The sequence below is a fragment of the Topomyia yanbarensis genome, chromosome 3 (assembly GCF_030247195.1).
Source record: "Topomyia yanbarensis strain Yona2022 chromosome 3, ASM3024719v1, whole genome shotgun sequence".
Lineage (NCBI taxonomy): Eukaryota > Metazoa > Arthropoda > Insecta > Diptera > Culicidae > Topomyia > Topomyia yanbarensis.
Genome location: NC_080672.1, coordinates 121374239 through 121401993, shown reverse-complemented (window position 1 = coordinate 121401993; position 27755 = coordinate 121374239). Strand labels below are relative to the sequence as shown.

The following is a 27755-nucleotide window of genomic DNA, read 5'->3' as shown; positions in this document are numbered from 1 at the left end:
TGCTTTTGAATAACTTAAAAATATAGGTTGTGCCCTAATTCATCTTAGCTCCTCTATTCATCCCATCCATTTGAACACATTAGTTAGAGCAGTATCTGCTATCTCTATTCAACGCATTAGTTCACATGGTAGGATGAATAAGGGTGCGTAGTACTCGACTTTTCATTTCGCTCAAACGCGAGTATTTTACATTTTCCAAGTCAGATTTTTTATTCATCTGCTTCTTATAAACAAAACAAAGATGTTGATACCTATTTAAGCGCAATCCAATCACTGTAAGCCGAGTTATCAGAGAAATTGTGTGACATCGTGACTAATGAGATGAATAAGGGCTCGTATACCCTACTTTATTCTTAACAATACCTTGTATAAATGAACACCACGATCCCGCTTCTGAGAATCAAGGCACGTAAAAAATAATGGGCTTTTTTTCGCTGTAAGTCAACAAGATTCCGAAAAAGGCACTGTGTATAAATGATGGAGTTAGTGCTGTGGGAAAAAGAGCGGATCGATATGTTTAGAGAAATTTCGTCATAGCGTTATGTCTGTTAGTCTGTGTTGGAAGTTCGAGGGATAAATTAAGGTTACTTGAAATTACAGGAAAGTGAAATTGTAGATGATGCTATGTAACCCGATTCTTTTTGTGATTTGTTTTAGAGCACAAACATCTCTTTATTTTTAGTTTTCAGTGAAATTGCAAAAATAAAGGTATTCTATAACTGTTTATAGAAATATGTAACACTGATCCCTATTCCCAATCTTCCAAAGTTAAATCTTTCAATATGTCGACTTCTTCGTTATTATCCGTCCTTTCCAGGGGAAAATCAGCATTCTCTCCGGTCGGTTTGAGTTTATTCTTCTTTGTTTCCTTCTTTTCGGCGATTTCTTTCATCTTTTTCGTCTTCTTTACCTTAGGTTCTAGCTTTTGCTTTTTTGGAATTTTCTTTTTTTCTGTTGAGTCAAATTCCGGATCAACATCCTCAAAGTTGTCATTTTCATCATCATCATCATCATCATCCGATGGGAAGAGTTCCGTAGGTCCTTCCTTTGTCGCAGTAGGTTTCTTATCGAGCTTCGTAATCGTCGGCAGATTGTAATCGCTGATATCCTCCGACTGTGTCGCCTGCCGCCGTTTGACCTTCTCGTTTTCCTTAGCGAAACTTTGATAGAATGTCAACAATGGTGTTCCGTTGGCTTTCCGCGTTGCCTCCCAGCTTTGAATAGCGGAAATATCATTCAGTCGAACCGGGTGCAACGTGCGCTCCTTCTCGATAAAATTACTGTTTTCTACGATTTTATCGCTCAGTTGTTTGATTTTGCGCGAATATTTGTAAACTTTCGTGGTTTTACAGAATTTGCGAAGTGCGGTCACGATTGGAGTGGCCAAGTCAGGGAAGCAAATCGAATGCGACTCGTAAGCTAGATATTCGAGCGAAAGCTCGTATATTTGATCCAACACGGCGTCCTTGTAGGCATTTTCCTGAATGTTAGCCGGTGCAAATCGGAGCAAACATGTCAAATTGACAGGTTTCATCGACAGCTTTTTGTGTTCTTCGTTGAAGCTACTAGAGTTGAGCACTTCCACCAGGAATGGAAGAACCGGAATGAAAATTCGGGTTCGGGCGGTCAAATCAATCAACATTTTACAACAGTGGAAACGAAGTGGAAAGTATTGCGCCGACGGAATAAGTTTGATGACCCCGGTAACTATACTGACGAATGGGTAAATCAGTGGTTCAAGCTCTTTCTTATTGTGGGTTGCGGCCAAAACGTCCGACCAGAGTTTTAGCGAGTTTATGTACTGCCAGTTGTAGATGTACTGAAAACTGTCTTTTTTCTGAAGGATAACCGCATTTCGCAAATGAATTGCTAATTGACGGATATAAAGAAATACATGCTGATATGAAACGACCATGTCCAATGTGAACATTTCCGTTAGGGATCGTCTCATGAAGTTGATTCCGGGAAGCGTATTCGGACTAACAAACTTACTGTTCTTTACGTAGGCCAAGTACATGTTTTTCAAGACATCGCTCAAAAATCGTCGCATCTGACCACATGTAATCTTAATGATACAAAGGAAGGCCAGTACCCGAATCGATTCCTCCTCAGAGGTACTCCATATTATGATCATGCGTTTCAAGATTGGCTTCGTAATCGACGGATAGCATACCAATATCGACGAAAACTGATGTAGATGTTTCAGTAACACATTCATAATATTAGAAGACGAAACATTCTCTAATAAATTGGTCAAATCTGTTAGATACATTCGAAGGCAAGCCTGCACCTTGGAAAATTTTTTGTTCTTTTTTAGATTTTTGTATTCCTTTGAGCTCTTCACGTTGAGATACTGTTTAACGGCATTACCGAGATGGAGAACGCAAAGTTGTACTACTCCGTTAAAAATAGCAGAACCTTCCGCTTTGTAGGCAGGAATCACGTTCTGTTCACCTGTCACCGTGACCAACGCCGAATTAAATGCTTTACAGACAGTACGTATTATCTCCACGTTTTTCAATGGAAAGGTAGTCAAATCTTCCGTCCATTTCTGCAGTAGTTTCAACGTAATTTTCTTCTGGGTTCCTGGCTCAACATCGTCCTCATTTTCTCCATCTTCGGAATCATCTTCATCTTCAAAATCACTTTCGTCGCTAGCAACTTCCAGCCTGTCCGGAAGCTTATGTACAATCCCTTCTTCAACGTCGTCTTCGTCATCGTTATCTTCGTCTTCGTCACTATCATCACTAGCATCATCACTTTGTGACATTGATCCGAATTTAAGCAGTTTTTTGTCGTTTTGCTTTAGAAATGCATACAATTCTGGATCAGTTCCCTTCAACTTGGCCAACGCTTGCTGATGTTCTCTCTCCACATCCTTCTGTCCGTCGGTTTCCTCGGCGTCAGAACCCAAATCTTTTGGTTCCACTTTTACCTTTTTTCTTTTGCTTACTTTATCTTTGGTTTTCTTCTTCTTATCAACAGTTTTCGTCTCCAGCTTAACATTGTCCCCATTCTGCATTTTTAGTCTTGTTTTAATCGGTGGACCCAGGTTAGTCTCTGGCGCCGAGGTAACATCCATGCTACTGTCGTCGTCTAAATCCGCATCTATATTATCCAGAAAGTTGTCCAGCGACATGCTCTCCAGATCGTGCCGTTTCTTAGTGGGCTTCGGTTTCATCTGTTTGAAAATATATTCCATTTGACTTAACTTGTGTCAATTACGGCTAATTTAACCTACCTTTAATGATAAATTGTACTGTACCCCGAGAACAGTTCACTTCGGTATAAAGATTTATTTATTTATTTATTTGTATTTACCACTATCCAAGTAACTTCCTTGATCTGATTCAAAGTCTGTACTAACAGGTTATCGTGCTCAATAAAATTACAAATTACAAAGATCTAAACGCTGTATATTATAAATCCGAACACGCCTTCTAACAAAACCAACTAAACGCACGTGTGTTCGGTTGAGCGATTTGTTTACCCAAACTGACAGATACAGGGTGGCCAGATAGAATTCCTTAATATCGGTAGGGTCCAGAGATGCCAGATTGGAAGATATGTGTTCATTTTAAAGACATTTGAAATGTTGTGAAGACGTGTTTTTCATTTTAAAGGCAAATTTATTCGGATGTCTGACTGATTTCTGGCAGAATTCTGGCTAAAAATCAATAATCGATTCAGAATCCTGGCCGTTTAAGACAAAAAATGAAGACATTTTTTATAAAATGTGAAGACATTTCAAAAAGATACCTGGTATCCCTGGTAGGGTCACTAAAAGTTTATCGGTAGTTATCGGTAGGCCGGGTTGTTGCGAGATGCATTATAGTATATAGGTGTTCACATTTGTCATGTTTGAGTGTATTGGTTTGTTGCTAGTGAAATTAATTATGGCGGCCCAGGACCGCGAAGAACATAATCAACAAACCGACCAATCGAAATGAAGCTTGTAAGCACGTGGTAAAAATAAGTATGGCCTCCGGGATCGCAAAAGAGCAAATGTTTACATCACTAACCAATCAGAATGAAGTATGGGACCACGTGCTTCTGTTTTCTTCTTCATTTCTTCTTGTTTGCCCGAAAAAAGTGACAGCTGATGCACACATAGAAAAAAAATGTGTACACCTGTATACACCTCGGGGTTGTTGTCCCAAAAACGTAGTATTGACATAGAATTCTAAAATACTGACAACACAGATCTCAGACCAAATCCAACCCAAAAAATGAATGTTGATTTGGATGTGTCCAAATCGGTAGTTTTTGGTAGGAATAACAAAATATCGGTAGTTTTGCCTTGGTCGTTTGTGAATCGGTAGGGAAGACCAAAATCGGTAGGACTACCGATAAATCGGTACACCCTGGGCAGATAAAAGAAAAACCGGTTCATTACGAATTCTAAGAACGGTTGGTTTCAAAATCGTCCAATGAAGGACGTTCGTTGGACCAGTTTGGACAACGTACAAATAACCTTTCAACAAACATCCATCGTTGGACCCGTGTTGAACGATTTTGAACAATTTTTTGGACGTCTCAGTGGGTCTGTTCAAGCTCAGATCCAGCAAAGTTCAGCCGTAAATGAACTGGAATTCTGGCTAATTCCAGTTCGTATTCCGGTTCCAGTGACACAACCGATTCTACAGAGCTGTTATTTATACAGATTTATCTGTATTATACAGACTTTTAAGCTTGTACCTGATACAGAATACAGATTTAATACAGATTTTCAATACACAATACAGATTTATACAGTTTTTTTTTACATTTCAATTGACAACGTTAAAGTGCGAACACGAAATTATTGCGACACATTCAACAGGGCATAACTTTTTTACCATTGGGTAAAAATCAACCGAATTTTGCACACCTTCTCATTGATGTGTATTGTTTACATGCTGTCAAACTCGTAGTCGTGTTTTTCGATTCAACGAAAATGGAGGTGAGCCAACGCGAGTCGAGAGAACAAATTCTTTCCAAACACCTGGAATTTCCTGACCTGTCGCATCGGCAGTTGGGAAAAATGTTGAACATTCACCATTCAACCGTCTCCAGAGTGTTGAAGCGGTTCCAGAAGCGGTTGACATTGGACCACGGCAAAGGAGCTGGAAGAAAACCGGGACCGGAGAACAAAAAGACGGAGGGAAAGGTGAAGCGGATGATTAAAGCAAATCCCAACGTCTCAAGCCGTGATTTAGCTAAAAAGATCGGCATGTCGCAGAGCTACGTCCAAAATGCAAAGAAGAGAGCTGGACTACATACATACAAGGTACAGAACTTCCCAAACCGCGATGAGCGGCAACAATCGACGGCTAAAACTCGGGCACGGAAGCTCTACGAGAAGATGCTGACAAAATATGGCTGCTGTGTGATGGACGACGAAACGTGTATAAAAGCCGTTTTAAGCAAATTCCGGGGTTGGAGTTTTTCACCGGCAAAAGCAAGTTCTATGTGGACGACAAATTTAAGAAGAAGAAAATGTCGAAGCTCGCCTCCAAATATCTCATTTGGCAGGCCATCTGCTCTTGTGGACTGAGGAGTGAGCCTTTCGTGATAAAGGGCACAGTAAATGGCGAGATCTACAAATCTGAGTACCTCGAGAAGCGCCTTTTGCCGTTTTTGCAACAGCACGACGAAGATCCGCTATTTTGTCTAGATTTGGCATCATGCCACTATTCTAAAAGTGTCCTGGAAGGGTATGAGGCCAATTCTGTCCATGGACATGAATCCGCCAAACTGTCCGGAGCTGCGCCCGGTGGAGCAGTACTGGGCAATGAAGAAGCGGGAACTTCGGAAGAGTAAGAAGACAGTCAAAGACGAGAAGGACATGTTAAGAAAATGGAAAAAAAACTGAGAAACTGGTACCGGATGACACTGTAAAAACTTTGAAGAAGGGGGCATCAAGCGAAAATGCGTTCAATTTTACACTCAAGGCTCCATCGATTAACTTTTCTTTTGATTTTTGAAGTAAATATATGTATAAAACTACTCTAAAATTTTGGTTTGATTTTAAACATTATCAAAAAATTGGCATGACATTTTCGGTGTCGCAAATAATATTTAATTATTAATATTTAATTATTTCATAAAATTGAATTATCACGACAACACCTTCAATTTAACTAGCTTGATCCGTATCCTTTTGCTGGGATAACTGTCCAAGATACCAACCCATGTGGCTAAATTTACTGTCAAGGAAGACCGATATTGCCAAACGAGGACGCGTTTACATTTTTTTTAAACAATGACAGTCATTCTGAAGTCTTGAAGGTTGGACATATTATGTATTGTTGTATTTTGAAAGATGATCTATCGCTTTATGAAATAAAAGGAGAATTTTATTCTTCATTTAATGATCCAATTCGATCGCGAATGAGATCGCGGATCCAGCAAAGCCAGTCGAAAAATGAACCGAATTCCGTTTGTTTGATTAGTAGTTCTATTGAGTATAACAAGTGTTAGCTAATACACTCTATATCTGGTTTTGGCTAGATTCAGTGCAAATAAAACTTTCAAATTAGGTTACACCACAGATAACAAACATTTAGGCTAGAAAAAATTTCTTAAAAAACCTGAGTAAACATTCAATTTTTTTTAATCTAAAGTTTTATTTTAAACGGCTCAATGCGTTAGCACAATTGAGTCTTTTAATTTTTTTTACAATAAGTGCAAATAAATAAAATTCTAAGATAATTAAATACTCTAGATTGATTATAAGTCCTACGCTAGCATTTTCATTGCTAACCAGTCACAAGTATGTTCAATGCTTCAAAGCACCTACAATATGTAGCATTTAATCTAAAACTGTATCTACATGTATAAGATAGACATACCACCAAAACCCTTTTGAAGATGAATACTAGAAAGTTTTCATGAAAAAACTCGAAGTAATAACGAGCATTTCTGATCCGCATATATTATTATAAAACCTAATCACAGAGAACGGACATCCATGATCGAACAAAAATATAAAAAAAACGTGTGTAAATATTTGAATTAATATACGAAAAACACTAGCGCCGCCACACCAACCTATCCCTACTATCCGTCAAATCGATTCCGGAACCGGTTCGAAATCCTGGATCGATTCAGTATGGAATCTAGCTCAAAGAAAATAACCGATTCCGACTCTATCGGTTGACGCATTTGAGCTGGAATTCATGCTGGAAGTCCGAATCGGTTCCGGACTAGTTTGACTGGGTAGAGGAATAACCGCTGTCAATTCTGTCGCACTCAGCCACAAAAAAACATGACGACAGTAGCGCACCTGGTTTAGATATCCAAACAACCTTCGAAACCGTTAGAGATTTTACACAAGTTGAATGCTGAAGATGGACGTCTGTTCTCTGTGACCTAATTATATAAAAATCGGTATTTATCGGTTTAAATAAAAGTCAATCGGTCAATTTTTGGGCTCCATCACACACCAAAATTTGGTTATCGTTTTCAGCTAAATTTTGCCGGATTTTTACCAGCTGAAAGTTTCAGCAATTTAACATGCTGAAAATGCAGCAATTTGAATTTAATCTATTTGACAGAACAGGTTCCGGAATGAGTTTAACTGGGTTGTAGATATTGACCTTTCTATTCCCGTTGAGAAAGATAAGGCGCTGAATTATTTCGTGATGAAAACGAAACATTTTGCACTGCAAAAATCGATTGAGATTAGGTATTTCGTGATGAAAACAAACCCATTTTGCTTTGACTTGAATTTGCATCTGTGCCCACCCACTGAGACGTCCAAAAAATTGTTTCAAAATCGTTCAACACGGGTCCAACGATGGACGTTCGTTGAACGGTTATTTGGACGTTGTCCAAATTGGTCCAACGAACGTCCTTCATTGGACGATTTTGAAACCAACCGTTCTTAGAGGGCAGTTAAACTCATTCCGGAACCGGTTCGGATTTCTGAATGGAGTCATTACCCTCTAAGAACGGTTGGTTTCAAAATTGTCCAATGACGGACGTTCGTTGGACCAATTTGGACAACGTCCAAATAACCGTTCAACGAACGTCCATCGTTGGACCCGTGTTGAACGATTTTGAAACAAATTTTTGGACGTCTCAGTGGGTATGGATTCCAAATCAAATGCAACAACCGATTCCGACTCAGAATCGGTTGTTGCATTTGATTTGGGATCCATAATGACTCCATTCAGGATTCCGAATCAAATTCTGAATGGTTTGATCGGGTGGTTGTTAATGAGCTGCCAGAAATCTTAATGTCGTTTTAAATAGAAGCTCTAGAAATATATAAATCGGTATATCTGGCAACGTTGATTATCAGGATTCCGAACCGATATTTGAACTAATAGCAGAATTCTGACAGAACTTTGGCTCAAGTGACTCAAACGGTTCCGACTCATAAGGTGTTGGTCCATTTGAGCCGGAATTATGGCGGTAACCAGACAGAGTTATTTGTGGGTTTGTAGTTTCTGGAAAAAAAATAAACAGCTGATATCTCGCATTGTCAAAACAATTTTTTTTGTATATTTTGATAGGTTTTGTATACCTACACAAATTTTAGTTGTGAACAGATTTTCTAGATTTTTTTTAACATTTCTAGGAAGTCATCCTATAGGAATCTATAGATTGAATTCCTTCAAATCAACTTTATCCACAAAAATGTTATCCTCGATGCGCTTCCGGGTGCTATACCGGTTGGTTATCAATATACGGTATGTGCCATAAAAGTAGATTTTATTTAAATTATAAAATTTGTATAAACATTTTAGTCCGTCTATCAGATCCTTATCCCAAATAGCCCCAATAAAAACTAATCCTCCTAGCAATGTAGACCAGTATGAAGTGGATACTCTAGCGAAGATGGCCTCAGACTGGTGGGATCCAACCGGACCTCTGAAGGGACTCCACTCAATGAATGCACTGCGAGTGCCACTTATTCGGGATGGACTCATTTCAACTTGCCTTATCCCAAAAGAGCAGATCCGTACGCCTCAGGTCCTATCCGGGATTAACATACTAGAAGTTGGTTGCGGAGGAGGGATTCTTACAGAAGCGTTAGCACGAATCCGGGCCGATGTGTGCGGTATTGATCCGGGAGAAAAGCTGATTGAGGTGGCGAAAGATCATGCTCAGTTACTGGACCAAAACATTGCCAGCAAAATTCATTATGAAGTGGAAACAGTGGAAGAGCACTCCAAGAAAAATGTAGAGAAGTATGATGCCATCGTCGTTTCAGAAGTTCTGGAGCACGTGAGCAATAAAATAATGTTTCTCGAGCATTGCTTGATGGCACTCAAACCAGGCGGATCGATATTTATCACTACACTCAATAAAACGACCGCTTCTTGGTTGGGCGGAATTGTTGCTGCAGAATATATTCTGGATCTTGTCCCAAAGAATACTCATGACTGGGATAAATTTATTTCTCCGTTGGACTTGCAACGTGTTTTGAAAACATACAACTGTAGTACTATTTTAGTCCATGGAATGTGTTTCGAGTTTTGGAGAAACAGTTGGTGTTGGACTGAAAGCACAGAAATAAATTATGCGCTACAAGCGGTTAAACTAATGGACGATTCCTAACCGCTGCTTAGAATACATTATTCGTATGTATTAACTTAAAAAAAGATTTTTTATTGCTGGATATTACGTTTATCTATTCGTCTTTTGGACGTTCCATTCGCTTAATATTCAAAGGTAGAACGCTTTGGCGTTTATCAAACTTCCTTTTGACCGTTTTCACAACACTGGTGTAGAATTCAGCCATTTCTTCGTCGGGTACGTCTAGGCGCATTTTCTGTCGTTTGGCTGCTTCAGCACGCTCTTTTTCTACTAGCGCGGCAAGATCCTTATTCCTTTCCAACTCAATAATGCGTTCGATTTCAGGATTCATTCCACCGTAGCTCACGCGTCCTTCGATTAGGTCCTCGCACGGAACGTAGCTTGTCTCGATGATGAATTTGGAGGAACCGTGCAACATTTTATCGGTGATTTCATTGGAATATAACGCCCTACAAGGCAAGATCTGAGAATGGAATCATAAAATATATAATGAACACAGCTACCTTCCTTCAGCATCATCCTTTTCCTTTTCGATCTTTTCTCTGGTTCGGGACATAAATTTCATTTCCAGAATGCCTTTGGACAGCTTTACTTTGGCCATTTTCGAACTCATTTTGAATATTAATCAATTATTTCGGTTTAATTACGATGTGCTTCTGTGAGATACGGAAGTTAATGGCGATTTCGCTTGAACCTGAAACTGAGTCAGGTTCTAACCCCAACTGCTGTCAGTTCATACATTTTGACAGCAGTTAGGCAATCCATGAGACGTTTCTGATCAGCTGATTATTTCTTGTTTACTTATTCTGACGTTACTCCGAGGGGTGCGACGTCCGACAATATCGTTGACTCGATCCAACATCAAACGAATCGGACTAACAAAGTTATTTGTCGGACGAGTTTTTCTGTTCGCAGGAGTAGACTTGTTGGCAGAACCCACCGCTGAATTGTCAAACAAACGTCTAATGGATTGCCTAGTTGGGGTTAGGAACTGACTCAGTTTCGCTTCAAACGAAAACCACATAAGTAAACAAAAACAATGTTGGAATTATGTTATTAACGTCAATAGTACCAGGGATGCCAAATTTTAGGCAATCAATTCACCCAGTAAAGTTCAGCTGAAAATTAACCAGAACTCTAGCTGGCTCTAGTTAGTATAATCCGGCTTCAGTGACACAACCCCGGTCAAACCATTCGGAATTTGATTCGGAATCTTTAATGGAGTCAGTATGGATTACAAATCAAATGCAACAACCGATTCTGAAACCGATTGAGTCGCAATCGGTTGTTGCATTTCATTTGGAATCCATGCTGACTCCATTCAGAAATCCGAACCGGTTCCGGAATGAGTTTAACTGGGACCCGGCCAAACCATTCGGAATTTGATTCGGAATCCTGAATGGAGTCAGTACTCTCTACCCAGTTAAGCTCAGCCGGAAATGAACTGGAATTCCGGCTGGTTCCAGTTCGCAATCCGGCTCCAGTGACACAACCGATTCTAGTTAGAATCGGTTGTGTCACTGGAGCCGGAATACGAACTGGAACCAGCCAGAATTCCAGTTCAGTTCCGGCTGAACTTTACTGGGTACCTTCGAAACCGTTGGGAATTTTTACACAAGTTGAATGATGAAGATGGACGTTTGTTCTCTGTGCTCTGTTTGAAAAACGCAAAAACAACCAAATCCTTTTCAGCCGCCCGAAAATTTGTCTAAGTGTTGAAATTGCCTTTAAATCGCATTCGCAAATTACATTTATTCCTAGGGGCAATTAGCACAGCCGAGTTGAGTTAAACGTCGAACTGTTTAAATCGCCTGACCACGTTCGTCCGCATTTTTTTGACAGGGTCCCATTCGAACGATTCGAATCATTCCGGAACCGGTTCGGACTTCTGAGTGGATTCAGTATGGATTCCAGCCCAAATGCATCAACTGATTGAGTCGGAATTGATTCCTTTGAGCCTGATTCCATACTGCATTCATTCGGGATTTCGAACCGGTTACGGAATGGATTTGACGAATCCCGGTCAAACCATTCGGAATTTGATTCGGAATCCTGAATGGAGTCAGTATGGATTCCAAATCAAATACAACAACCGATTCTGAGTCGGAATCGGTTGTTGCATTTGATTTGGAATCCATAATGACTCCACAGAGAACAGACGTCCATCTTCAGCATTCAACTTGTGTAAAATCTCTAACGGTTTCGAAGGTAGTTTGGATATCTAAACCAGGTGCGCTACTGTCGTCATGTTTTTTTGTGGCTGAGTGCGACAGAATTGACAGCGGTTATTCCTCTACCCAGTCAAACTAGTCCGGAACCGATTCGGACTTCCAGCATGAATTCCAGCTCAAATGCGTCAACCGATAGAGTCGGAATCGGTTGTTTTCTTTGAGCTAGATTCCATGCTGAATCCATCCAGGATTTCGAACCGGTTCCAGAATCGATTTGACGGATAGTTGGGATAGGTTGGTGTGGCGGCGCTAGTGTTTTTCGTATATTAATTCAAATGTTTACACACGTTTTTTAAATATTTTTGTTCGATCATCGATGTCTGTTCTCTGTGATGACTCCATTCAGAAATCCGAACCGGTTCCGGAATGAGTTTAACTGGGATAGTTTGGATAAGTTGATGGGACGGCGCTAGTATTTCAACGTATATTCATTCGAAAATTTACACAAATTTTATTAAATATTTGTTCGACCATGGATGTCTGTTCTTTATAGTTAAAATACTCCTTTATGAGTACCGGAATTATCGGTTCAATTTCAGCTGCCACAAATTGGGTATTTTTCGAATAAGAAAGTGGATAAAATTTTGTCTATCCAGAAACTATTATTCAACAAGAAAAGTGGCTACTGATAAATGGTTTAAAAACAATTAACAGTTTGGAGAATGGAGATTTACCGTAACATAGGAAAGCATAATTCGAAAAGGAGAAAACTTACTGAAAACCGAAGAAACTGTTAGTCGGAGTGAATAATAGATCAAGGCGCTTCATAGGTGATACCAAATACAAATTATATACATATAATATATACATTATATACATACAAATACAACATATTTGTATTTGGTGATACTACCAAGGGCATGTACCATCAGCAACATTGCTACAAAAAGGAATCTTTAGGTACGATTTGACAACATCAATGAAAATGTTATTTTGTAATATATCTATTTTACATTAGAATACACTAGGGGCAGATCACTTGTGATGCATTTTTAAAAATCAGCTAAATTAAATGCATTTCTTTCCATCAAAATAGAAATTTGTAATGTATTTTGCGTTGCGTATAAGACGTCAAAACCCTACAAAAAATTAGCCCTACATTCAACAAAACGTCGAACAAAATGAATCAGCGTAGGACGTTTGTTACACAAACTTTTCTGCGAGGAAGTGCAAAGTTGATGCAAAAATGGAAATTAAATGCATTTTTTCTAATTTGATGCAAATTTGTTATACATTTCTAGAGTGATCTGCTCCTAGAGAATACACCATTGCGACTTACTTCAAACGATGTTGGACGGCGTCGATTCCGGAGACGTCTTTTTTTTAACAATGGAGAAGACCTTTACGTCCTAGCCCAGTACACGTGCTATTGGTAGGGTCCAATCTACCGCACGGGGTGCACTGGGGGCGTGTTGGGCTCGAATGGTGACGCTGCCATTAATACCGACTAAACTCCATTGGACTCTGCCATCGTTCCTCCCAGGAACTACCTCTCGGTATTACTTCTGGGGGGATGGCTGTACTAAATGTACTCATTCACTCTCACTCACGCGTTCATACGTCCTGTATGAGGCTTACTTGGGTGCTCTCTCAATCGCACTTTGATTCACTCTCAAACACTCCCACATGAGGCTGACTTTTGTGCTCACCTTTTTCGTTCCTTGCGAGGCTGACTTGTGTGCTCACCTTACTCATTCCTTGCTAGGCTTACTTTTGTGCTCGCCCCACCCATACCATGTGAGGCTGACTTGGGTGCTCACCCTATAACCTGATTCACTCTCGATCGTGCCACTCTATTGTACCTCTGTCACTCCCCCTGGCATCCCATGTGGGACATTTTTCTTAGGCCCCACTTCTGACATACCATGCGAGGCTGACTTGTGTGCTCACCTTTTTCATTCCTTGCTAGGCTTACTTTTGTGCTAGCCTCTACCATACCATGTGAGGCTGACTTTTGTGCTCACCCTTAACATACCGTGTGAGACTGACTTGGATGCTCACCCTTTCACTCCTCTGCCACGCCATGAGGTATCGATAGCTAAGTCCCAAAATACTACGCTACGACCCTCCCGTCTTGGCATGAGGCAGTCCACTTATACGCCTATACACTCACTCTTCTGTCTTGCTTCGGGGTGGCTGGGTTTACCCCTTACGCGGTTGCCAGTCGCTGCGCCAAACCTGCCTCGGCATGAACAGACCATTCACTCCCTTTTTTGCGCTTGGCCTTAAAAGCAAGCGTTTTTCAATTTTTTATGTTCCGAATAAATAAGTTATATTCACCATTCTGAATGTACTCATAAATGGGAATGATTGAACTCATTTTTAGTTCGTTCAATTACATACAACTTGGTAAAAATCTACCCATTTTTGACATATACATGTGCTACACAGTTTTGGATAGGTGGTGTTTACCCAATGTATGAGTTTTCCCAGTTTTGTTGTAAATGGGTGGAATACTACTCACTAATGGGTACTTTATTTTAACCGAGATCGGTAGGCTATTGAAACTTTGTTCTACACTGAAAACCAAAGTTACCTATTGTTTGGGTAAAAAATGCTCAATGTAAAGCTCGTGTTCTTGTTACTTAAAATTGGGTACAAAAATGCGAATGGCATTACTTGGATAGTACTCATCAGATACCGGCAACCCAAAAATTAAATTCATCGTTTTTAACACTGCTCTCATTTGCACTTACCCGGTCAAACCATTCGGAACCCTGAATGGAGTCAGTATGGGTTCCAGCTCAAATGCAACAACCGATTCTGAAACCGATTGAATCAGAATCGGTTGTTGGATTTGAGAAGGAATCCATTCAGAAATCCGAATCGTCCGTTTTGGAATGGGTTTAGCTGGGTAGGACCATTTGACATTTATGTCTAGATGTATTTCCGCCACATGCTCGAATTATGAAAAAAATGATGTCATTTGTCTTCAAGATCCAGGACTAGGAATTGAGTGTTGCTTTTGAGTAAGTATTCTGCAAGAAGTGTTCCAGAAACCAACAAGATTTCCAAATAAAATTTTAACGATCAATTTCTTCACTTGGATGAAAACTGGTTTTCGATGAAAACCATATTTCGGCTAATTTATTACCAGCAACCTGAAAACTGCCCAAGTAACCAATAAGCATTATAACGTAGCCTAATATCTGCTTTAGATCCACATATAAAGCTGTCCTAAAAAGCAGTGAAGCCCTAAATACTTATTTAATGCCGATATTATGCCAGAAAAGGCGAAATATAGTGCTATTACTGTGCGGAGATTGACAGCTCGTTTCTGCAGTACTAATGCTATTATATAGCAAAAGCGTACAAATGTCAAATTTGAAAGCCTTATATTGGCACTACTAATGCTATTAAAAAGCTTCAGTTGGTTGTCATTGTCCGCCATGGTTTTAAAACCATTAATTATGTTTCCTTTCGGTATGATGAGCAAAAAGGAAAAATTTTAAAATAAAATATTCTGTTTAAAACCGTAATTGAGTCTATTCTAACGCATTGTAATGAATATCCTTAATGGGTTTTCGTTCTCACATGATATGAATGTTTACGAAAATTACCTTTAGTACGTCTCGAACTGAGGTACCTTGCCTCGTCCTTCACGGTAAGTGCGCTGCGTTTGCTTCCTGGACTATATTGCATATGTTCGATTGAAATGAAATATGCCGAATATAATCTTCAAGAAGAGTTGCATAACAAATAAACCCACAGCATTACAATAGCATTATATCAGCTTTTTATATGCTCTATAATGGCATTAAATGCACTTGTAAAGCTTACATGCTTTAAAGATCCTTGAAGCATGTACGCGTTATATCAGCTTTATATACGCATATAGAGCAAGCTATAATGCTATATGTCGGCTGTGCAGTTATGCATTATTGATGCTAATAAAGAGCTTTATTGCGTTGTTAATGCTGTAATGGAGTTTCAATGCAACATTAGTGCAAATGTATAGCCAATATAGTGCAATGGCTTAATGCTTATGGTTACTTGGGTGGGTTTCAGCGAAAACCGGTTTTCATCCAGTGAAGAAATTGGACTTAAATGAGTGTCTCCACAATCTAAAAATAATGTTCTGGTTGCGGTTCAAACCAGCGTCAATCGTATTTTCTCTGGTTCTAAACAATTGAATCACGTCGGTCTTTGTTATTTGTGTATCTGTTTACCCTGCTCCAAAAACCTGCAGATTAACATGATCAAAAATCCTCGGCCTACAATATTACGACGTTAGCTCAATTTGATAAAGCGTCAGTCCACTTAGCTTTCATCAGAATATGACGCGTAACAAAATAACACTTCATCAATCGATATAATTGAAAAGGTGAAGGAAAGAGATTTTTGTTCTCCACCTAATATTTTTTGCATCGCTAGATCTAAAATATACTGTATGGTCCTTGAATGGTATGTTGTCAAAATGTATATGGAAAAGAATATATTTTGGTATGGTGACAGTTCTTAACATCCCGTTGTTTGTATGGTAAGGAATGGAAAACGATAATGGTTATGTTCGATATTATACAAAGCAATGGTTAATCTATTGTTAAACGAACCATATTGAAAATGGTTTATAAACGTTTAATGCAATGGTTGGCATATGGTACCTATTTATGCGAGTTAGCCCTGAACAAGAGAAAAAACGATTGTCGCTGGTTGGATTTTCCTGATTTCAACTGTAAAGATAATATCCTCACATCATTATTCAAAGGTCTTCAAAATAGAATTTTGTTTTACCATCTGGCATCCCTGGAGAAAACGTTCAATTTGTGGTTACTTTGCCCTATCGGTTTTATTATTGTTGACTCAACTCGAACTGTCAACCGCGACTGTTTCAAAAGTTTTGCGCAAGCATTTTCTAAAACCGCCGTGAAAATTAAAAAAAAATTGATTGAGTTTGATCGTTTTTATTCAAACGATTTTTACTTGTTTTCGTCAGCTGGAAATGCTATTTTGAATTTGTCGGTAAAATGTTTAGTTTCAGCAAAAAGGCTGCTCCCGTAAAGCGAGACAGAAAACGCGATCCATCTGAGGTTTGTTTTCCATAATGCGATTTCCGTATTAGTCATCATTCCTGTGTGCCAAGTGAATGATTTTATATACATTTTTTTTAGTTTGGTCTGTTCGGAATAGGCGACGATATAGATGACGATGGCAGTGATATTGATATTGATGGAGATGATGGTGATTTAGAGGCAGAACTGGCTGCGATCGCTTCTGGGTCTGGGGTTGGTAAAAAACCCAGGCAGAAGCCGAAACCGAAAGGTGGCATTGTAGCACCAGAAGCACTAGATGCTATGGTGGCAGCCAGCCTACGGGATATCGGAAGTGACGAAGAGTTCTCCGACGATGAAGATGATTCGGATCTGATGAATGAACTTGCGGCAATTTCTAGCGGTGTGGCCGAGGAAGAATCGGAACCGGATAGAGCGTCACCACCAAAAAAAGCTGCCTCTTCCGGTACTGCAACGAAGGATCTGATTAAAATGAGAATTGAGATGTATGTCACAGCGGAGGATAACGCGAAAAAGGCGGGTGATTCGGGTAAAGCTAGGCGATTTAATCGAGGTTTAAAAACGTTAAAGGATCAACTGAAACAGGTAGAAGCTGGAAGATCGATAGATCCAAGTGAAATACCACCTGAAGTTAGCGTAAAAATGGCAGGGAAAGTAAGTCCAAAACCAGCAACTCCAAAAGTGGAAGAAGCAGTAGATACCCCAGCAATATCCACTAGACGTGCTCCTGCTCCTCCACCAGGTGGTACCATTCTAGAACCTGAGCTGTCTAATTCGGTTTCGTTACCGCCTTCTGATCCAGCACCGGTGTTTGAGTCTACAAGCACTATAAAACCACCAGAAAAGAAAGAATTGACGGGAAATCCTCAATTAGTTATACTAAATGAAAGGAAAAATCAGTATAAAGTAGCTGCTTTGGAAGCGAAAAAAGCGGGGAATACAGAGAAAGCAATAAGATTTATGAAAACCGTCAAGCAATTCGATACGGTAATACATGCCTTAGAAAACGGTCAGGAAGTTGACTTGAGTAAGATGCCACCGGCACCATCCGAACTTGAAGAAAGATCGCCAGCTGCTGCACTTGCTCCACCAGTACCTCCCCGAAGGGTTCGAAAAGAGGAAGATGCCACCCAAAAGGATGCCATTGTTGTGCCTATCGTAACCTCTACAGTAGAACCAAATCCGGATTCGCAAGAACCTGAAGAAAAAGAGGAAGAGGAAGTTCTCATACAAGCATCTACTGTTTTGGAAGCTCTACAACAGCGCCTGGACAAGTATAGGTCAGTCGAAAAGGCGGCCAAAGACGAAGGGAATGCGTCCAAGGCACGCAGAATAGGTCGAATCGTGAAACAGTATGAGGATGCGATTAAGATGCACAAGGCAGGGAAGCCAATCCCAATAGACGAACTACCGACACCGCCCGGTTATGCGCCAATTCCAGTGGATCAACCAGCTAAGCCACAACCAGCTCCATCACCAAGGCCTGTTTCGAAAGCGGCGAGTGTAATTCCTGCGGTTGCACCAGTAGCAGGTGAATTATTGATTAGATAAAGAAAACATCCAACATAAAATATGCTAGCTTGCATTGAATAGAAATTTACCTTAATACATAACATTTTTCAGTTCCAGGTTCTAGTAAAGAAACAAAGTCGGCTCTAACCCAAAACGAAAAGCAAATTGCAGTGCTAACATCGCGTCTTAAGGAATATCGACAGGCAGCAGTGGAGGCCAAAAAGGCAGGCGAATTAGAGGAAGCCAAGGAATACATACGAATATACAAAGGCTTGGAAAAACTGATTGATACCGCTCGTGGTGGGATTCCGATCGATATGGCCACCATACCGATAGCTCCAGCGAAGCGAAGCTCGTTGGAGGATTCGTTCACTATTGTTGCTCAGGAAGATTGCACTGCGGAGGATGATGCAGATGTGGATCTGAACACTCGTTTGGAGGAGCAACTCTCGAAACAGTTGATAATGTGTAAGAATACCAGAGATCACCATCGAGCTATGGGTGACGTTGCTGGAACGAACCGATTTGAAAATCTGGCCTGTAGTGTGCAGAAGGATTTGGATTTTGTTAGGTTAGCTCACAAGAAAAGATTACCGGTGCCTAAATTTCACTATGAGTTGAAGGAGTTCAACGTGGTTAAATGCAATACGGATTTATCGGATAATGAGATTGAAGTGACGGTGGTGAGAGGCATTACATATAACGTTCCTAATCCGAAAGAAATCGATACTTATGTGAAGTTGGAGTTTCCTTATCCACAGGTGGGTTTGTCTTCGAACATAAGTCAGGATTGTTCATTTATTGCGGTTCAATTTCCCTAGGACGATCCGTTCAAAATTAAAACCGCCCTCGTGCGTGATACGGACAATCCGGAGTACAATCATCGACAGAGTATCGAAATTCAGCGAAGCCAGCGGGCATGTCAACGAATTTTTAAAAGACAGGCCGTCAAGTTCGAAGTATACTCGAAAGGGTGAGTAGCTTTCGTTTCGTTTTATGACCGTTTAATTAAACTAAACGGCTGCGATGTTGCCGAGCCGTTTAATTAAATTAAATGGCTGCGATGTGTCGAGCACCTCAGCTTTCGCATGCACTTTTCTGTAGGGAGCTGTTTACGATCAGACTCCATATATGGCACAACTTTATTTTCAGTTAAAAAAGTGTTTTCCTCATGCCGTTGTCGGCTGCTCACATTGCTTCTCTCATACGCTCCAATAGTCCTCACGCATTCTCGAACAAAATAACCCCACAGGCTATTTTTTTTTCTTTTTTCATTCCACCATTTTGCATGAAATACAAACCAAAAAATGCACGTGCCATGAATTGCGATTGGCGTCTACGACGAAGTGCAGGTGTTGTTGTGGTGCTGGATGCTGTTTTCGTAGTTGTACCTCGCGTTCGTCAAGATTTTTTTCATACTCCTCCTGTTTCAGAGGTTTCCTACGCTCGGATACGCTGATTGGAACGGTCACGGTCAAATTACAACCACTGGAAACGCAATGTGAGATTCATGATTCGTTCCCGGTAGGTCTTGTAAATGTCTTAACACTAATAAAATAGATTATAGCATCTCCGCCATCAACATTTACAAATCAATGACTCATTCCTAACACACGTATATTGCTTTATTTTTCCGATTTTAAAATGTATCATCTCACTACAATCATCCACTCAACTGATTTTCGTGCACGCTAGCTGATGGACGGACGCAAAACGGTTGGCGGTACACTGGAAGTGAAAATACGTGTTCGCAATCCGATAGTGACAAAGCAGATTGAACAGATTAAGGAAAAGTGGCTGATTATCGATGCATGAAAAGAACTGCCATCGATGGGTGGCAACCAACAGATACCGGTGCGGTGAAAAAGTCCAAACAAAGGAGAAAAATATTCAATTGAATCTGCATTGTATATCGGGAGCGGTACAACTGCAACGCTTATTTATATTGGAACGAAAGTTAGTGGGTGCTTTTAAAAGCCATAGCCAGAAACAATCGAGAAAGCGCTTTAAATATTTGTTGAGTTTTAGAGAAGCTTGTACAACGCCGGTTGTAGTGAAAAGTTCAGCTACGAACTGATTTCTGATTCTACATATTGTGATAGAATACTAGGAATATCAATAAAGAGGTAAACGAAAAAATGGAGTTTTATATGTTGTTCGAACCATCTTTCTCCGTTTTTATCTTTTTTAAACAATTATTTAACTCGGCATTTTGTAGATTGACACGTTATAATAATAATTTTATCAAAACTAATACCACTGAATATTATTTTATATTTTCTATAAGCATGGGCATGATGACCATACAATTGGTATTTGTTTCTTCGTGATTGGCCAGAACAAGCGAAATTACACAGAATCAACGAATGGGCTCTGGGAGTAGCTATCCACCCTCAATGTGCGTGTTTCGCGAGCTGAAATGTCAATAACGGTGCCGGTCACGTCCTTACATCGTCATCGAGATAGGAAAGGAAACGTGTAGCAAACATTGTTACGGAGGTCGTATGTAGCAATGTATTTCACAGGAATTACAGTGGTTCCGCTACCATACAGTGGTTCCGCTACCGCCGTCAACTCGCGTCCAACTAGGAAGTGTCCGGGTTTCAGAGCTTCATAATCAAATGGATCATCCGTCAATTGCACAAGAGGCCGCGAATTTAGTATACCTTCTATCTGGATCAGCAATGTGTTCATCTCTTCATATGTCAAGTAGCTTTCGTTCAACGTTTTGTACAGATGGGTCTTCATACATTTCACGTTGGCCTCCCAAATTTCTCCATGATGAGGAGCTTTGGGTGGATTAAAACTCCATTTGATTCCTCTCGGCTGGCAGAACTCGTTTACCTTTTCATTTAATATCTGAGACCGCAGTAACTCGAACAACTCCAATAGCTTTCGATCTGCTCCTCGAAAGTTGCTTCCATTATCAGAGAATAACTCAGATGGGTTTCCACGTCGACCAGCAAATCGATGAAGTGCCGCTAAAAATCCATCGTTAGCGAACTCACCAACTCTAGATGAATGGATTTCGTCACCATACATACGAACAGACACACGTACACCTTTATCTTCGTCTTCATTCGTCCAACCTTTATGAAGAAAGGTCCCGCATAGTCCATACCAGTTCTGACAAATGGTTGAGCCACAGTCACTCGGCAGCTCGGAAGGTCGCCCTTATACTGCAGTACATCTTTGGGATTGGTTCGAAGGCAACGTACGCATTTCTTCAGGACACGATGAATGGTTCGTTTTGCGTTTACAGGCCAGAACCTTTGTTTTACTACCGCGAGCAATCCGTTTAAACCAACATGAAGATGTTCTCGATGTAGAGCTTCGATCAAGATTTCAGTGAAGTGTAAACCTTTCGCTGTACAACAATCATCATTGCCTTCTGCGCATCGCAATGGTCCTTGACGCCGAGATATCCAGTTCTGCGTTCAGTTTGATTTTTCAGTTTGACAATTGTAAATAAAATGGATTATGTACGCAAAAATACGCTGTAACTTACGGTAACTACTGTGCTTCAGAATCAAATCTAATAGATCAAACTGTGTCTTCGGTACTAACAAACCGATGATTTGCTGAAGAGATGGTTCTTCATTCTCTTCAGACTCCATCAAATCGATAACATCTTCATTGTCTGCAACGGTCGAGAGAGCACTTGGACCGGACCACCATCCTTCACAGTGCATCAGGTCAGCTGGGAACACTCCACGAGATACTAAATCTGCAGGGTTGTGCTGCGTTGAAATATAACGCCATTTATCAGATGGAAACAACTGTCGTATCTTCACAACACGATTTTGTACAAAAACAGGAGTACCTGCTTTCATTTTCTTCAACCACCACAGTACAATTTTCGAATCGGACCAAAGCACAACCTTTACGGTTTGTAACGCTAGGGTTTCGTGCACTTTTTCCATAAGCTCAGCTAACAACAATGCAGCACACAATTCAAGTCTCGGAATCGTCATCTCAGCAGGCGTCGCATCCGCTCTGACATCCCGTTGCGTTTCCTTCATGGGCTCCCATTGAATAACGAGTCTTGCACAGTTGGTCCGACGTCCATGACATCGTTCAAAGACAAATCGGAACTAGTCTTCGCCGAAGCGTCGAACACCACTCGCAACTTAGTGGTAGAGCTGCCTGGTTTCATTACACAATGGTGCGGAAGGTAGTAGGCGAATCCTGGATTTTAGAGTTCAGCACTCGACACAACTCTGCAGTGACCCAATGACAGGTACTCGTTGATAAAATCCACGTACATTTGTTTAATCTCTGGAAATCTGTCTAGGCGACGTTCTAACGCCACAAATCGCCGCTTCGCTTGTTCCCGGGATTCTCCAAGATCTTCAACGGTTTCTCGAAACGGGAGCTTCACTATGTAGCGGCCATCCTTGGTTCGACTATAAGTTTCTAAAAAGTTCACTTCACATTTATCGTCTTGTGGAAATGACGTGTCACCTCCAAGTTCGTCGATGGTCCAAAACTGCTTCAGTAGTTTAGTCAGCTGCTCATCGGAGGTTGGCGTAGGCTCAACTTGACATACCTTTACAGTACCGATCACTTTGTCGGCCACTGGTCCAGAAACTAGCCAGCCGAGTTGACTCTCTTGCAGCACTGGTAGATTTGGGGATAATTTGATCTTACCTTCTTTCAGCACTTCAAAAAACAACTCTGCACCGACCAGCATATCAATGCGGTCAGGTACATAGAACTTCGGTCAGCTAACAGTACTGTCTCTGGAATCTGCCAGCTCTCCGGATTGATTTTTATAGCTGGTAATGCACCGGTAACTCGAGGAACAACCAGATAATCTAATGACGATTCGAAACTGGTTGTTCTAGATACTACTTTGGCATTCACTTTATATTTCACTACCGTCTTCATCCCGTTCACACCATCAATCGGGACGTTTGCACTTTCCTTACGTAACCGCAGCAACTCAACCGTTCTTGTTGATATAAAATTTGCCATCGCTCCGGAATCAAGCAGCATACGACATTTGTGCGCTTCACCACTACAATCACTAGAGCTGTTGCCAACAAAATCTGCTTTGTCTGCGTCGGATTGAACGGGACAGTGCATTCTGCCGCAGTCAACGGTTGATTGGTGTTCTTCTCTGCGACCTGCACTACAGGTTGTGACTGTTGTATGGAATCAGTTGCAGTGGATTTCTTCTCCTCCGGATGCAGCAATACATGGTGCCTTTTCGTGCATGTCGGGCACGGTTTGCTGTTCTTACAGATTGTCGTTCGGTGTCCTCGTTGCAAGCAACCGAAGCATAATCCCAGTTGCTTTGCCTTGGTGTATCTCTCTTCAACATTCAACTTTTTAAAGATTCCACATGCTTCAATCGAGTGACCAGTTCCACACAATGGGCAACCATCATGCGCCTTCTGAACTGTCACAGTGTGCGTTTTGGTATTAACTGAAGAAATCTGGGTTCTAAGGGTTAAAGCTTTGCCTTTCGTTATTGCGACGTTCTGTTCACATCGCTCTAAGACATGAGAGTGTTTACGTAGAAAAGAGATAGTGTCCTTGAACACTGGTAGTTTTTCATGTTCACAGGATGCCTCCCAGCTTCTTCGTGTGCTTGGATCCAATTTTGACGTCAGTAACGTGATTAGAATGGCCTCAGCCATCTTGTCCATTTTAAGTTTATGAAACTCAAGTGACTCAACACGCTTCGTACAATCGTCGATCAACGTTCGCAACTCTTGCGATGACTCTCTGAACATCGATTTCAAGTTCAGCAACTTCGTTACATGGCTGTGAATAACCATCGCACTATGGTCCCAAAGCTGTATTTAGGAAGACAAAACTGTTTGCGCCTAAACCGTTGGTTTTAGATTTGTAGTATCTTCGGCAAACTTTCTTAGAACTTTCTTGCCAATTTTTTTATATTAGTTGAATTAGGGTGGTCCTTGTGGTTAGGATGTTCAAAATATCAACTTCTTAGATATGTAAAATTCAGCTACATAATGTTCTACAAAGTTATAAATCAATCAAATTGAAGCAACTTTTCTGAATAAACTATGTGGCTATCTCTAATGGTTCATGTGCTATGATTTTTGCAATATTTAAGGTAGGGTGGCTGTTTAAAAATTGGTTTTCTATTAATATCTTTTTATGTGTTAATTTCTCGCTAATACTTTGTTCTGGAGGTTTTTAGAACTTTTGTAAATACACATTTTTGCCGAAGCAATGAAGTTTCTATCTCTTTTGTTTGTATAGTTACAGGCGATTTTCAAAACAAAAATGGTTTTTTTCAAAGCTATACATCTTCCAACATTGCAAATGGATTTTCAATCTTTTAATTTCATTTGAAAGATCGAAACTTATGTAATTTTTGGTGAGAAAACTGCGGGAGCGTTATTTCTGTAAAATAAATAATTTACTTTTGAATATGGTGTATTTTTCAACAAAAATCGTTCATAACTTTTCAAATAGACGAGTTAATAACTTTGTCACTTCAGCAAAAATCTTCACCATGCAAAGTTATAAAAGTGCTGCAAACAAAGTATTTACGATAAATCAATGTATGAAGTGACAAATGAAAAATAGTGATTTTAAGAGGTTACGTTTTCATCGCTCAATCTCTTATGGTAAAATCAACTGAGAAATAGTCAATGTGTGTTATAATGAAAATCTATTGAATATGTGACACTTTTTGAAAACACAACATTTTACCGTACAACTACATTTTAGCGTGAATTCACAATAGTGTTAATAGCGTACTATAGTAACCTCTAAATAAAAGTTATCTATTACGGGGCCAATAAGCAAGTACCGTCATCATGTATTATATAGATGCTAGGGAATTATGCTTTATGAGTTATTCTACCAGTTCGCGGTTAGCGATTTTCAGACCTCTTACTTTTATTTGTTTTGAAGTAACGAAAAATTGAGAATCTTTCCGTGAGCCGTCATTATAGTCGATAATTAATTTATACTTTCAAACATTGTATAAATGCTGGAAAAGCACACAATAATTTCCGCTGCTATGAATAACAAACTCGTTTCAAGATTTTATTTTAAGATAACAGATAAGACGTGAACTAAAACATTTTCTTTCTAGCACTCGTTTTGAGCACTAGTCTAAACCAAAAAGGATTTACTTAAGTGAGCATAGATAACTTTTGCTGGCCGATTTAGAATTAACGATAGTTTGCAGCTAACACTACTGTAAATCCACTGTACTATTTAGATGTACGGTAGATTGTTCTTTCAAAAACGTTTATAAATCCAATAAAATTGCCATGACATTCGGTATTATCACACCCAATGACTATTTCTCAGTTGATTTTACCATAAGAGATTGAGCGATGAAAACGTAACCTCTTAAAATCACTATTTTTCATTTGTCACTTCATACATTGATTTATCGTAAATACTTTGTTTGCAGCACTTTTATAACTTTGCATGGCGAAGATTTTTGCTGAAGTGACAAAGTTATTAACTCGTCTATTTGAAAAGTTATGAACGATTTTTGTTGAAAAATACACCATATTCAAAAATAAATTATTTATTTTACAGAAATAACGCTCCCGCAGTTTTCTCACCAAAAATTACAAAAGTTTCGATCTTTCAAATGAAATTAAAAGATTGAAAATCCATTTGCAATGTTGGAAGATGTATAGCTTTGAAAAAAATCATTTTTGTTTTGAAAATTGCCTGTAACTATGCAAAGAAAAGAGATAGAAACTTCATTGCTTCGACAAAAATGTGTATTTACAAAAGTTCTAAAAATCTCCAGAACAAAGTATTAGCGAGAAATTAACACATAAAAAGATATTAATCGAAAACCAATTTTTAAACAGCCACCCTACCTTAAATATTGCAAAAATCATAGCACATGAACCATTAGAGATAGCCACATAGTTTATTCAGAAAAGTTGCTTCAATTTGATTGATTTATAACTTTGTAGAACATTATGTAGCTGAATTTTACATATCTAAGAAGTTGATACTTTGAACATCCTAACCACAAGGACCACCACCCTAATTCAACTAATATAAAAAAATTGGCAAGAAAGTTCTAAGAAAGTTTGCCGAAGATACTACAAATCTTAAACCAACGGTTTAGGCGCAAACAGTTTTGTCTTCCTAAATACAGCTTTGGGACCATAGTGCATCGGCATGTTTTCGTAGCGATCTATTAAAATCCTCCAAGCCCCTTTGTAATTGTTGTCATTCAATGTCTGTTCATCGATTGCCCCTTTAGCATCTCCGATTAACGCCTTGTCCAAATAATGGAGTTTTGTTGCTGGGGAATCCTGCGTACATCTATCGACAATATCGCAAAATCTCGCCTTGAACTTGTGCCACTGTTCATACCGACCGTCGAAAGTCGGTAACGGTGTTTGCTGCAATAGTAGAGATGGTGGCATTCGGTATGGTATGGAATTTCCTTGCACGCTACTACTTTCAGCTCGTCCGTCCAGCATTAATGTCTCACTCGAAAATTTATTAGTGAGCAATTGTTTCTCCCGTTCCAAAGCAGTCACATCAGCTATAGCCTTCTGTGCCTCTACGTGGCGCTGAATCATTTCACACAACGATATGCGAACAAACTCATACAGCTCCTCAAAGTCAATAAACTTCGGCTCAAACTCGGCCTTCTTCGTAGGATCCGTGAGGTAAATACGATTCTGGAAACTGTTATACTCGTCGTAGAAAGAATCAACTGTTTTTAAATACAGCTTCAAAGCATGATAACTAAACTTGTTGTGATCCTGATCGGCGACTAAAATAGCGGATCTGATTCTCTCTACTTTTGATTTGGTTGCCTCGCAACACTGGCTTAAGGTCTCCACGTTTTCAGCCAACTTTGCTTCTTTTTGCCGATTCACAGCCTCAATTTTTTGCTCACGCACACTAAGAGGCACACTATATGGTACTGTAGGCGTATAAAATGGTGTCGTCGGAAACAGCACTTTCTTAACTTTTCCAGAACGCAAAAACATCACATGAAATGAACTTCTTTTTCCTTTTTTCTTCTCGTTTCTATTTGTTCAAGAATCTTCCAATGACCTTTCGAATTCAATGCACTGATCGGTCAACACTTTTTTTCTGAGACTCGCAAGCCACCGAATTTCAGTTTCCCAAATCAAGCACAAAATTTCTTTATCGACAATCGCAACTGTCGAAAATCCTTTTCCGAAGCAATCGGATTCAATTCGCGCTCCTGACCGTCGCAACAGCCGAGAAACACATCGAATTCTCTTCGTTTCGCGCACGAACGAAGAATCATTGGTTTTTTCATCCACTAATCCGGTACGATTAGGACCAAAATGTTCCGTGGATACTCAGTGGTGTAAAAACGCGTGGACTGTAATTTTATGTTTTTATTGAAAACGCGTGCAAACCGCACGAAGGTTTGTTACTGTCTGATCTTGTTGTTCCTACTCTCCTATCTGCTTCCGCTCGTTGGAGAGTAAACTCTCCCCGACTCCTGTCAAATGAAATA

The 27755-nt window shown here is 39.9% G+C and overlaps 5 protein-coding genes across 6 annotated transcripts; 2 read left to right on the top strand and 3 right to left on the bottom strand.

The window, feature by feature from the left end:
• Positions 1–641: 641 nt before the first annotated feature.
• Positions 642–3479, bottom strand: LOC131691522 (nucleolar complex protein 2 homolog). The gene is made up of 2 exons (XM_058978029.1): positions 3242–3479; positions 642–3181 (listed from the first exon to the last, which is right to left on the bottom strand). The coding sequence occupies exon 2, from the start codon at positions 3179–3181 to the stop codon at positions 749–751; it is 2433 nt and encodes an 810-aa protein (XP_058834012.1). The 5' UTR covers positions 3242–3479; the 3' UTR covers positions 642–748.
• Positions 3480–8507: 5028 nt separating this feature from the next.
• On the top strand, positions 8508–9549 carry LOC131687179 (ubiquinone biosynthesis O-methyltransferase, mitochondrial-like). Its single transcript, XM_058971232.1, has 2 exons — positions 8508–8678; positions 8736–9549. Exons 1-2 carry the CDS (start codon positions 8626–8628, stop codon positions 9547–9549), a joined length of 867 nt encoding a protein of 288 aa, XP_058827215.1. The 5' UTR covers positions 8508–8625.
• On the bottom strand, positions 9544–10144 carry LOC131692054 (M-phase phosphoprotein 6-like). Its single transcript, XM_058978899.1, has 2 exons — positions 10032–10144; positions 9544–9977 (listed from the first exon to the last, which is right to left on the bottom strand). The coding sequence occupies exons 1-2, from the start codon at positions 10139–10141 to the stop codon at positions 9623–9625; spliced, it is 465 nt and encodes a 154-aa protein (XP_058834882.1). The 5' UTR covers positions 10142–10144; the 3' UTR covers positions 9544–9622.
• A 6427-nt stretch (positions 10145–16571) lies between these two features.
• LOC131690702 (coiled-coil and C2 domain-containing protein 1-like) lies at positions 16572–20437 on the top strand. 2 transcript variants are annotated; one of them, XM_058976635.1, is made up of 6 exons: positions 16572–16789; positions 16871–18302; positions 18401–19044; positions 19105–19256; positions 19717–19807; positions 19979–20437. In XM_058976635.1, exons 1-6 carry the CDS (start codon positions 16727–16729, stop codon positions 20096–20098), a joined length of 2502 nt encoding a protein of 833 aa, XP_058832618.1. In that variant the 5' UTR covers positions 16572–16726; the 3' UTR covers positions 20099–20437. The 2 variants fall into 2 exon arrangements, with proteins under 2 accessions (XP_058832618.1, XP_058832617.1); XM_058976634.1 differs by having other exon boundaries at positions 18395–19044; positions 19979–20436.
• Positions 20438–22478: 2041 nt separating this feature from the next.
• LOC131687177 (uncharacterized) lies at positions 22479–22976 on the bottom strand. The gene has a single exon (XM_058971230.1). It carries the CDS (start codon positions 22974–22976, stop codon positions 22479–22481), a length of 498 nt encoding a protein of 165 aa, XP_058827213.1.
• Positions 22977–27755: the final 4779 nt, after the last annotated feature.